Genomic DNA, 11,268 nt, shown 5'->3' with positions numbered 1-11,268 from the left:
TGTGAGAATATTTTATATGGTAAACAGGATATTAAATGAATCACTTTACTCAGGAACATTCGATGGGTTTATCATTTGAGTCACATTATGGGATTCTGCAATGCTTGTGCAATGCTACTGTAACATACGTCACAGAAAGCAGTGCTTGTATTGCGTAATGTTTTGCGTGTGTAACATACGTCACAGAAACCAGTGCTTGTATTGCGTAATGTTTTGCCCGCAGCTTTGCACATGTGCTTTGCACATGTACATGCATGTACTGCATAATCCCACAATGTGACCCAAATGATTGAGCCATCGAATATTCTCGAATAAAGTGATTCATTCAACATCCTGTTTACCACATAAAATGTCCTCCTATGCTTATGTCACATCACACCTATGTTCTTGTATTATATTACTTCAAGCGCCTCATGATATCACGTGACATTATTGACCAATCAGCTCTCATAATGGAGAGCGTTAAAAAGCCCAGGTTAGACCGGTAAATTCATTCTAATTCTAATCCATTCTAATTCATTCTATTTGATTGTATTTGATTCTATTTGATTCTATTTGATTCTATTTGATTCTACTTGATTCTATCTTATTACTGTTACACTGCTAATATTACTGAGACTCTACAAGCTATTCGCCGGCTTGGGATTTATTCCCATAGCCTGATAATAAACTGTTTATTTGGAATCAGCGGTTTGCTGGTGAGAACGAGGCAGAAGCAGATTTAACAATCGAAGAGACTCAATAACCGCTCAGGCCATCGAGACACTGTTAAATATCTCTGAGACCCTTAGAGTTATCTACACTACACACAAAACATTACGCAATACAACCAGTGGTTTCTGTGACGTATGTTACACACAATATCGCATATCACGTGACTGCCTGTTTATACAGTAACGCCTTCCTCTTTCTGGCCATTCTATTCTAAATTCGATTCAATCTATGCTATAATACTTAACTGCCGACTATCGCAATGTTTAACCGACTGGTTAATTATTCGGATTAAACCGCCAACCCGCATCTCAGTCGAGTGCGCAGGTGGACGGACAATTTATTGGCAATAAGCCAGCGGACCAGTCAAACTTTATTGAGACTCAGTGCGCCAGCATCAAGCAGACCAGCAGACTTGAGCTTTCCTACAGAACTGCCACAGTCTAGTGGCATCCTGATGGACGACATACTTTGTAAGCTAATCCTGTTTACTTTTTCTCGCTCGATCCGTTAAAAACCAGCGGTTCCCAACTTTTTGCAGGGGCACCGCGACACAGTAGTTACTATAAGCATTCGATCCCTGATGTAGTATATAGGGGAAACCGGGGATAGCTCGGACAGTTTTGGGAAAATTGCTCATATTTCTTTTAAATTATGAACTACATTCTTAAATTTTATTTTGTTGTAAGTAGTAAAGCATTACTCAAAAAACAAAAGGGTTGGTTCGTTTTAGCTCACTAAAAACGTTCATTCAGCCAATTTTTTAAACAGGTCTCAAATGGTACCGGGGTGACATCGGACATGACCGGGGATATCTCGGACAGCAAGTTTTAAAGAGACGTTTTTTTGTTTATTTAACAAATATCTGAAATCAAACTTGGCGCAATATCACCATTGGGGCATTAGCGCATATAATATCATTCAAGCTTTCAGGAATCGGCGCGTGGCCACTTATCGTTTCGACCCTTCCATACGTTCATGCTTTTGGGTAACTCGTGTACTTTTACGACAGCACGGATATTGTAGATTTTCGGGTCAACAAACGATGTTTTATCTTTGGGGCTTTTTTTCACTGCCAAAATTCGATCATTTCATACAGCCTCTGTATATTCTCTTTTGTGACCTGATAATTGTTCATAAAACTCAAAAAGTGTGGCCTTCTGGCGAGTTCTTGCCATGATGTCCGAAGTATCCCCGACCACGTGACGACACAAAAAATCATAAAATATGGCCTTGTTTTAAAGGTTACACAAAATCACCATTGGCCTATCCAAGAATACACATATGAACAGGCAATCAACCAAAAATTACTGCATTTTGATTAACTGTGATTGATACATAGCCTTACACATACAAATTGAAAAACTTGGTTTCACTGATAAATTGACTTTTTCGATTATAATTTTTTAAGCAGACATGATTTAATTCCAAGGTTCCTGTTAACGTTTGATGGAGACATAAAGCTTTTGTATCAGTGTCTTAACAATACCTAATTGTGACGTAAAATTCCTGGTCCGAAGTATCCCCGTGCCCGAGGTATCCCCTCCCCCCTAGGTCTCCCCCTATCCACAATACATGTAAGCTCTAAGCTCATAGCGCCCTCTATAACGGGTGCTATGTGTAAGCTGTATCCAGGGGATTCCCCTGAAATAAATAAATTCCAAATTTAACCTTACTTTTGAGTTTTGACTCATATTTTTATAAGGAAGCCTCGTGATGGAATACACAACTTGTGTTGTTGACTTGAATTATTGCATGGGAAATTTAAATCAGTTGGTCAGTGTTGCGAATGGAATTCTGCAACCTTTAAACAGAGTTGTTCTCACAGAGGTTGGCCAGTCATCACATGACATGCAAAATCAGTTGAATCAAGTTTTTGGGGACATCCAAACTTTACAGAACACTTTTTCATCATGCTTGCACTACTGCAATAGCACTGCAAACATTTTAAAATTAGCATTGGAAAACGGAAATATGAAGAGAAATATGAAGGATTGTCCACTTCCAGAAGTATCATTGATAGCTCCACATCAGGAATCAAACTCTGCTGGATGTTGTATTGTGGAGAGACATGAAACTACATGGCAAAGAAATATCCTGCTGGGTGAAAGTGACACAAACATTACGTCCTTAAGAAATATTGTTTTTCACAATGAAATGGAACTTGCAAGTTTACGGAAAAGAAAAGCCTTGTTGGAAAAAATATTGGTGTGTAATGCAGATATAAATCAAAACCTAGAAGATGGGTGTGAGCCAACTTCAGATAACTTGCCAGTGAGTCACTCTCTGCATGTGTTTTCGATTAGGGCAATTGTTATTCTTATCATTTTCTGAAATGTTTTTTATCTTTAGATGGAAGGCATTTCCCAAATTAAGCAATGTTATTCCAGAAACAATGAGGTATCCTTTCAAGGTTACTCCTTGGATGAAATATACACTGAAGCTGCCTTTTTTATCTCACAAAATGAAACCAGACCGGAATTTCTGGTTAAAATGTTTAAAGCATTACAAAGCTTGAATGGAAATGTTCATTGCCAAACATGTTTGCAACAAATGTGTGATTTGGTTGCAGAAATTCTTAGTCAATATACAGTGAAAAATGATTGTTTTCATACAGGTATTTTGGATTAACAATTTTTCCATTATTAATTTACCACAAAACAATTCCCCGGTTTAACAACATGTGAATGTAGAGTTTACACCTATTTTGTGAAGGAAAATGCAATTTTTTTTAAACCCAAGAAATTATTTAAAACTTAAATTTTTGTTCAACACAACCTCTACAACCGAAAGACTCTACAACCGTTGAATGCAATGAAAATGATCATCTATCAGTGGATTCCTTAAGCTATGAAATGAAACTTTTGGAATTTGCAGAACCATCTGTTGATGCCACAACCAGTTATCATTGTATTTCAAAAGTACAAACATTGCACTAACCTTGTTGATATTATTTAAACTATCTTGCATATAATATTCATATTCAAACACATAAACATATTTTTCTTAAAACAAGTATTGTTGCTCTCTGATGAAAGTGTACATTTCTAAAGTAAACCTAAATACTGTAATGTAGGTTCTCGATACCTGGATGTCAAATACTGAAGACAAGTCAAAGTTTTTGGACCCCAAAGCTGAGCTGTTGTGTTTAAATGTATTGGAAAAATTACAACAAGAAACCAAAGAGTCCAACTTTCAAGGTTGTCAACAAACTGTGAAGATTATTTTTTTTGTTATATTGGAGTTGGTTACTTCATTTTTTACAGGTGTTTCATACGTTCGCACTAGTTTTTTGTTAGAAAACCTTGAATCAATACTGACCCAGCATGTTGCCAAAGTGTGGAATAACAGCGTAAAGCAACTAGTTGCAGCCATTTCAGACTCTCTACTCAACGAACTTGCTGATTCATTTCAACACAACAATAAGGATGACAGATCTGCTCATCCGGTTTGTTTGATATCTTTGTAAATTTCTGACTGTTCTTATTTATGAATTTCTGTATTAAATTAGAGCTTTGGTCAACCCATGAATCTTACAAGCAAAAGCCCAAGTTTCAAATCATCTGCATCAACATCACAAAATAGCACACCAACATCAATTAATGCAAATGAAAAAAATTCCACAGATGGAAAAAGTGTTTTAAGTATATTGTCTTTTACAGTGTGTTTTTTAATTTTTTTTAAATTGTGCAACAAACATTGTGCTAAATTGAGTACACATTTTTTCCAGACTATAAGTATGGCTTACTGGCTTTTAACTCAGTTTTTGAATCAAAAATAGGTGTTTTTCGATGAGCTTTGCAGATATTGATCTGTTTGGCACTAAACTGTGGCCATGCAACTGCTTGAAAACCGATAGCATTGTGCTCTATGTTATGTTAATCATGCAAAAGCAAATGAACCTTAATGATCAGTGAACTGCAAAGTCAGCACACAGTCTTGCCTAGCTTGTCAGTCGGCAAGGCCATTTTTGGTCACCAGCTGCACTGACGAGGCCTGATAGGTTTATACAATGTACACTGTCTGCAGCTTAAGTTGGCTGAAGACTGATCATTAAGACTGTATCACATATTAACCAGTAGTCAATCCTGTTTCATGTGTAAAAAGTTTTAAGTTTGCTTATTTGAGAAATGTTTCGAGCAGATTCTGTGGTGGTTGATTTATCAGCAAGTGAAACAAAACCTCTCACAAGTTACGGAAGCGGTGAGGATGAAGATGAAGGATCGGGGGAAGAGTATCATTTCAGTGAAGTTGACATCGCCACATCAATGCAGCACAATGAAAATTAAAACACAAATTATTCATTAAAATCAGAATTGGGTGCGTAATATTGTTTTCTTTGGAACTGTATTTTTTTAATAAATGAAAAAGGTAACTTTTGACAAAATGTCCTTTTTTCTGTATCTGGTACACAAAAGGGAAAGTAACAGCAAAGTCTAACAAAATACAGTAATCCGGTTTTGCTATCTTCAGAATGAAAAGCTTTTCCAGTTGCACGTATTTGTAATCCAATGAGCGTTTGTCATAATCTTCAGGCATCATGATGGCCATTAGTCGCTGAACGAAATACACACACAGGCAGAAAAAATAACTTTTTGGATAAAAGACATTTTATTATTTTTTTTATCGTGAAGCAATAAACCAAAAATCAATGACATCCGCACACAACAACAGTGATGTATTCAACTATCCAGTGTGACTTAACGGTAAATGCCAGTTAAGTTTCTACATATTAGCGTTTAAGTTTCATACATTTTCGAAGCTTGTGTATGATCAAATTGTTGTCATACAATCGCATTTTCACTGTTTGAAGTTTCACCGCGCAAAGGATGAAAGCATATTTTTGTGTCTCAGCATATTTTTGTGTTTATAGTGCATTTCGCATCTTCATCACAATTGTGTTGTTGCCAATAATAGCCAGAAAATGATGCAACACAATAGCTTTTGTTATGGAGTTTGTATACGTTACATGCATTTTATAACTGCAACGAAACTGCGAGCTTACTAACTTCCCTCGAGGTGTACGAACCACGCGGAAGTTTCATCGTGAGCAGCGCACACCACTCCATAGGTGTCGCTCCCAGGCAAGAAGCGAGAAGTGACGTTAAAGCCACGCATTGCACGCGTCGCCCAGCAATCATTCTGCTTCACGCCAAGCTGCAACCCTTTGTTGTCGCATAGGCTGCTCCCAACAGGAAGTTGTCATACTGTGCGATTACGCTTGTGGCTAGCATTGATGTGGGTAGTAGTGAAGTTTGGAACCATGTGTTTTGACTTTTTTATGTGACGAGAATAAGTTCAGGCGACCTTGTTACTTAACACGCGTGGAAAGAAGCTGACCAAACGCGGAAGCTTTGATCACTCTATGACCTCATACCCTGTAGACTGCACATGAATTATGTTAGGCGTATTATTACAAGAACAAGTTTGTATATTAAGAACAGTATGACTAGCTAAAACCTGAAACTGAAAGTCAGAAACATGTCGAACTTGGCCTCTTGTTTTACTGGATCACAGTCGTCTGATGCCAAATCCATAAGCAAAGAAATTGAAAGGCAAATACGCGAGGCCAAGAAGGAAGCACGAAGTCAAGTCAAATTGCTTGTTCTCGGTGCTGCTGAGAGTGGGAAATCAACCTTCATTAAACAAGTTAGTAAATTCATATATTTTCGTGAAGTTTGATGGTTCTCGATTTGATTTGGTTTCCAGCCCTAATTTCATTGTGATATTTGCTTTCCAACGATATCGACCGTGATTGGTAACCATTCTATGATAGTGAGATGGTGTCGTTTATTGTCCAAATGAGTGTTTAATCTGGGGCATAAACCAAACAATCCCATATGGCTGAGAGAGTCAATCGAACGGGGTAATGGATGATGTCAACATCAACTATTTTCAGTCGCGATTGTTGTGACGTAAAATAACAAAGTTGTGAATTTTCCATTTTTTTTCGGGGAAAGTTAATTCCACGATAAAAAAAACACGCAGGCAAATCTCAATTTTGATGATTTTTGCCAAATATTCCAATTGTGTTTGTGTGAAATTGACGCAGATGCGAATAATTCACGGAAAAGGTTTTACCGAAGAAGATAAAAGAGGTTACATTGCACTTGTTCACCAAAATATTAATATGACCATGAGGACGTTGGCAACTGCCATGAGTAATCTCGGTAAGTTTCATCAAAACTGTAATATTCGTATCTGTTCCTCAACATTCTTTCTTTTTGGCCGTTTTGCGTGATTTTTTTCATACGAATATAGTGACCTTAATACTTTTTGTCGACAAGAAATATTGTATGTACTCTGTACCGTATACTCACAAATTAGTGTTACTGTCAAGTGTGTGTGTGTGCAATACAGATATCGATTACGAACGCGAAGAAAGCAATTTGACATCTGAGAAATTTACGTCATTTACACGCGTTGATGAAACAATATTGGAAGAAAATCAAGCAGAGGAAATTCGACGGTTTTGGGAAGATCGCGGAGTCCAGCAATGTTATATGTAGGCTTTTGAAAAGTTTAAATAGTTTGCGGCAAGAATTTTTTATTGTCGTGATTGATGATTTAATATTTATAGGCGAAGAAACGAATACCATTTACTTGATTCAGCCGGTTACTATATGAGTCACTTGGAAAGAATAACGTCAACGAATTACTTGCCGACCCTTCAGGTTTGATAAGTTCCAACTTGCTAGTGGAAGACATGCCTAAGATTGACGTGATGTGATGACATCTTCATATAATTTCAGGACATCCTTCGCGCCCGACTGCCAACTTTAGGAATAACCGAATATCTGTTTGATATTGACGGTTTTATATTTGGTATAGTTGATGTAGGTGGACAGAAAACAGAACGAAGAAAATGGATTCACTGTTTCGAAAATGTCACTTCAATTGTATTTCTTGCGGCATTGAGCGAGTAAGTTTTTATATTTTCACCAGTTGAGAGATCGATCAAGAAACGTCATATACTTGTTACCATGCAAAGTTGCGAATGGTTGCGATTAACCCCTAAGGAACGCGCGTTCCTCGATCAATTCCAAACCTATGCTTCTCATCAGGCTCGTGACATAATACTTGTGATGAGTGTGCAAGGACAAAAAAACAAAGAGCCCTGCATAAGTATTTTTCACCTTCGCTCATTGCTATCCATTTCTTTTATCAAAAATGTTATGTTGACACATTGATGTTTTCGCACTATATAGGAACTTTTTTGTTTTTTGGGGACTTTGCTTTAAAATGTGCGTTTTAGGTACGACCAATCTATACCAGAAGATGAAATAAATCAGGAGTTACGTCATACACTAGGCAATATAAGACAACAATCCTCTCAACAAGCGGGCAAACCTATGGTACGAACCAATTCCGAACATCTCCACAACAGCTCGGGAAACAGTAGTCCGGGGTCAAAAGCAAAAGGGCGAAAGCATCACCATTCTCTGCACAGCCAGCGGCAACAACCACAATCAGGGTGGAAGAGCCAAGGCACTTTACCTCCATTCCCTTCAACACGGAACACTGAAGGTCTCAACAAAGTGGGTTCGGATCGTACAAGACGAGCAAACTCAGATTCGAGCACTCCGCAAATTAACCGGTTGCGTGAAAGTTGCGCTCTGTTTAAAACAATTGTCACCAGCCAGTGGTTTCGAAATACGTCGGTTATTTTATTTTTAAACAAAACTGACATTCTCAACGAAAAAATCAATCACTCACATCTTTCGACACATTTTCCCGAATTTACTGGTGCCGAGCGAGATGCCGACGCAGCTCGAGAATTTATACTGGGGAAATACAGCAAAGCTTTTGACAGCATGAAGCACACTAAGCGCACAATGTACGCTCATTACACCTGCGCAACGGACACAAATAATATTCGTTTTGTGTTTGCTGCTATCAAAGATATTATTGTGCAAAGTTATTTGATCAACTACAATTTAGTTTAATTTCTGACAAGTTTGGGTTATGTAAGGTTGACTAACTTCTATATGTATCCCAATTGCCACTTACTTATCTATGAATTATCTGTGTACGCGTGTAATAGCCTAACATAACTATTGTTCATAGAGCTACTATGGTGTGGGATTTATTTTGTACGTTTTAGCAGTTTATTAACGATGTTTTTGAAAAGTTTAATCACAAAAGCCATGCAAATTCATTATCGTCAGAATATTTGCTATACTCAGTGTCCTGCAGTAACTTAGTCCGGATTATAAGGTTCATTGCTTGGATAAAAAGAAACTGACGATGTCATTATCTGGCGAAATAAATATTTACGTTTTCAAAAAAAGATTCTACTGTAGCAATACGCATGTTTCCCTACTTAATTCTTCACACATTTGGAACACAGACGGACCGAAGGCTGCAGACAGTGTTAGGCTTTCCGGCAGAACTCGCACAGTCTTCTGGTATCCGGCTCGACGACAGACCTTTTTTTTCTTTGTAACTTGTTAAATACCCGTTCGGTCAATTCGTTGTCACTCTTCGCTGTTATTCTCTGTCATTAACTCTGCCACCCAACTAGTCTCGGTCACTTAACAAGCAAATGGCACGCGCCAGAAGTTACTCGCTCAGTCACTAACGCACTTGGAACTGCACTGACCGTTCGTGGAACGTAGTACAAAATATAACACTGCCGTATCTCTGACTCCTGCGTTACTATTTAAACAAAGACTGTAGACCTTTAAGATTTATCCTTTAATTTAATTCGTTAAATCTCAAACAAAAACCATCGACAACTTACAAACCACGCATCAATCGGTTCTTAAACAATAAAGCTCATTTAGCTTGGCGACAATCAATACAATTGTTTCTTGATCTACTCTTTGACTTATGGTCTTATCGTCTCTTAGTTCAGTCTTGGCTTGGTTAGGATTGGCTTGTCTTCCCCGCTATCTCTGGTGCCTCTTTTCATCTCTGGTTCCATGATGAATATGCACGTAATATATATAGCCAGAGAGAGCTCAGGTAAAAGAAAGAAATGGCGTTGGTGTTGACGTATGACGTTGGAAAAGGTGATGACAAGATTGTTGTCGAACGTCTTGATGACGTAGACGAGGCGCTTGTCAGTCCGCATAAATGATGAATTGTAACCGGTTGTTGTAGGGACAAAGCAATTGCTTGTTAACAATAGTACTATAATACTGGGAATTGTTCTCAAATATGATGTGATAGATGCAGAACAACGTAAACTCAAGCCCCGTGACACTGCAAACGTGTCTTTCAATTAAATAAATAAGTCTGCTCCCGGGGTCGAATTTAGTATTAACAGCAAGAACACGCAAGTAGACTTAGCTTCAGCACTAGCCCAGTAATAGAAGCCGACAGGAATCAGTTGGTACGCTGTACTGGTGACCCCGACGTGGCCACTTTTGCTTTATCAAGTTGGTTTGTTCCATGTATTTGTTTGGTAATATTCTGTTGTATTGTTCTTGAAATTCTCACGAAATTTTGCTTGTTTAAGAGTAAATTTCGTGGTGGATTATGGTGAATGCGATTCTTCGCTCAAATGGGAGACGCGAGTAAAGATTTGGACATAATAACTGAACGTCATGTATAACTCGGTACTGTAATTGTAATTTATAAGTCCTAAAGCAGTATTTGTAAGTCCCCACGTTTAAAGCCAAACTGCTATAAAGCATGTTTTGTCTATAACAGTAGGCTATGCTATGAAAGTAAATGCCTATCCTTCATGGTTATGTCAGTATGCATTTGTGTATTATATTCTTTTTGTTTCAAGAAGGGGGTTCTTTAGTTTGAAGTAACTTATTAACTAAAACGTTAGTTTTATTTTTTGGCATATGTGTTTAACGTTACTTAATGGTGAATTGTGGACAACAGCCCAAACATTTTTGTCTGCTTAGAAAGTCCTTCATAGCCTATGCACAGCAGCGGCGCGGTGCAGTTAAGGGACCTGACGCCTTTCGTGTAGCAAGGTCACACAGATACAATTTCCAGTCATTTTGTCGGAATACCTTAGACCTTCCCTGGTCTTGACGACATGACTTTTATGCGTATGGCATTTAGTCAAGCACGACTGACGTCCCTTTAGGAGAAATCCTCGCACTATTTTAGCTAACGTTGTCATGGCTGGTTGAAGCATGAAACTTCGGATTAACCTAACTCACGTATGATTTTTTAAGTTTTGGCCAATTTTTTGTCACATTAGTTTGTCTTAAACTAAATTACTACGTTTTTTGGTCATTGTTGCTGTCTAATCCGAAAACATATTTTTTACTACTATTAGTGCCACAAACTTAGTCCTCGTCTACTTTTGACATTTTCTTGTAGCGTAAATTTTTCGAGGGGACGCCTAACTCTTGTAAGTTCATTATTTTTAGGAAGATCACCTCTAGTTTGGAATTATTAAGTGTGACGTGTCTTAAAACTTGGCCTTATGCAAAAAATTGACATTGAGAATAATGGTTGTGCCTATATACTGCGTTTGTTGATGCATATTGCTAGGCCAGCTCTTTATTCATACACGTACCAGATTGAGTACTGATTATCTCTTACACGAGATGAACAAATTTACTTTTTGACGGCCATCCAGCTGAG

The 11,268-nt window shown here is 37.9% G+C and overlaps 2 protein-coding genes across 3 annotated transcripts; both read left to right on the top strand.

Moving 5' to 3' along the window:
• Positions 1–953: 953 nt before the first annotated feature.
• On the top strand, positions 954–5,090 carry LOC145889206 (uncharacterized). Of its 2 annotated transcripts, XM_082980108.1 has the most exons (9): positions 954–1,184; positions 2,417–2,487; positions 2,540–2,985; positions 3,064–3,328; positions 3,505–3,632; positions 3,788–3,911; positions 3,978–4,159; positions 4,223–4,355; positions 4,855–5,090. In XM_082980108.1, exons 3-9 carry the CDS (start codon positions 2,563–2,565, stop codon positions 4,998–5,000), a joined length of 1,401 nt encoding a protein of 466 aa, XP_082836234.1. In that variant the 5' UTR covers positions 954–1,184; positions 2,417–2,487; positions 2,540–2,562; the 3' UTR covers positions 5,001–5,090. The 2 variants fall into 2 exon arrangements, with proteins under 2 accessions (XP_082836234.1, XP_082836233.1); XM_082980107.1 differs by having other exon boundaries at positions 2,417–2,985.
• An 877-nt stretch (positions 5,091–5,967) lies between these two features.
• Positions 5,968–8,957, top strand: LOC145888706 (guanine nucleotide-binding protein G(q) subunit alpha-like). Its single transcript, XM_082979528.1, has 6 exons — positions 5,968–6,360; positions 6,764–6,881; positions 7,072–7,216; positions 7,292–7,385; positions 7,464–7,633; positions 7,967–8,957. Exons 1-6 carry the CDS (start codon positions 6,193–6,195, stop codon positions 8,655–8,657), a joined length of 1,386 nt encoding a protein of 461 aa, XP_082835654.1. The 5' UTR covers positions 5,968–6,192; the 3' UTR covers positions 8,658–8,957.
• Positions 8,958–11,268: the final 2,311 nt, after the last annotated feature.

The sequence above is a fragment of the Ascidia mentula genome, chromosome 2 (assembly GCF_947561715.1).
Source record: "Ascidia mentula chromosome 2, kaAscMent1.1, whole genome shotgun sequence".
Taxonomy (NCBI): domain Eukaryota; kingdom Metazoa; phylum Chordata; class Ascidiacea; order Phlebobranchia; family Ascidiidae; genus Ascidia; species Ascidia mentula.
Note: the sequence above shows the minus strand (reverse complement) of the source record. Positions and strands in the feature narration are given on the sequence as shown.

What these genes read in the sequence shown, in the direction of transcription:
- LOC145889206 (XM_082980107.1), top strand. Translation starts at nt 2,428, where the DNA reads ATGGAATACACAACTTGTGTTGTTGACTTGAATTATTGCATGGGAAAT. An exon ending in GTTATCATTGTATTTCAAAA is followed by an intron (nt 3,633 to 3,787) that starts GTACAAACATTG and finishes ACTGTAATGTAG; the next exon opens with GTTCTCGATACCTGGATGTC. An exon ending in CAAAGAGTCCAACTTTCAAG is followed by an intron (nt 3,912 to 3,977) that starts GTTGTCAACAAA and finishes CATTTTTTACAG; the next exon opens with GTGTTTCATACGTTCGCACT.
- LOC145888706 (XM_082979528.1), top strand. Translation starts at nt 6,193, where the DNA reads ATGTCGAACTTGGCCTCTTGTTTTACTGGATCACAGTCGTCTGATGCC. An exon ending in AATCAACCTTCATTAAACAA is followed by an intron (nt 6,361 to 6,763) that starts GTTAGTAAATTC and finishes AAATTGACGCAG; the next exon opens with ATGCGAATAATTCACGGAAA. An exon ending in TTTCTTGCGGCATTGAGCGA is followed by an intron (nt 7,634 to 7,966) that starts GTAAGTTTTTAT and finishes TGTGCGTTTTAG; the next exon opens with GTACGACCAATCTATACCAG.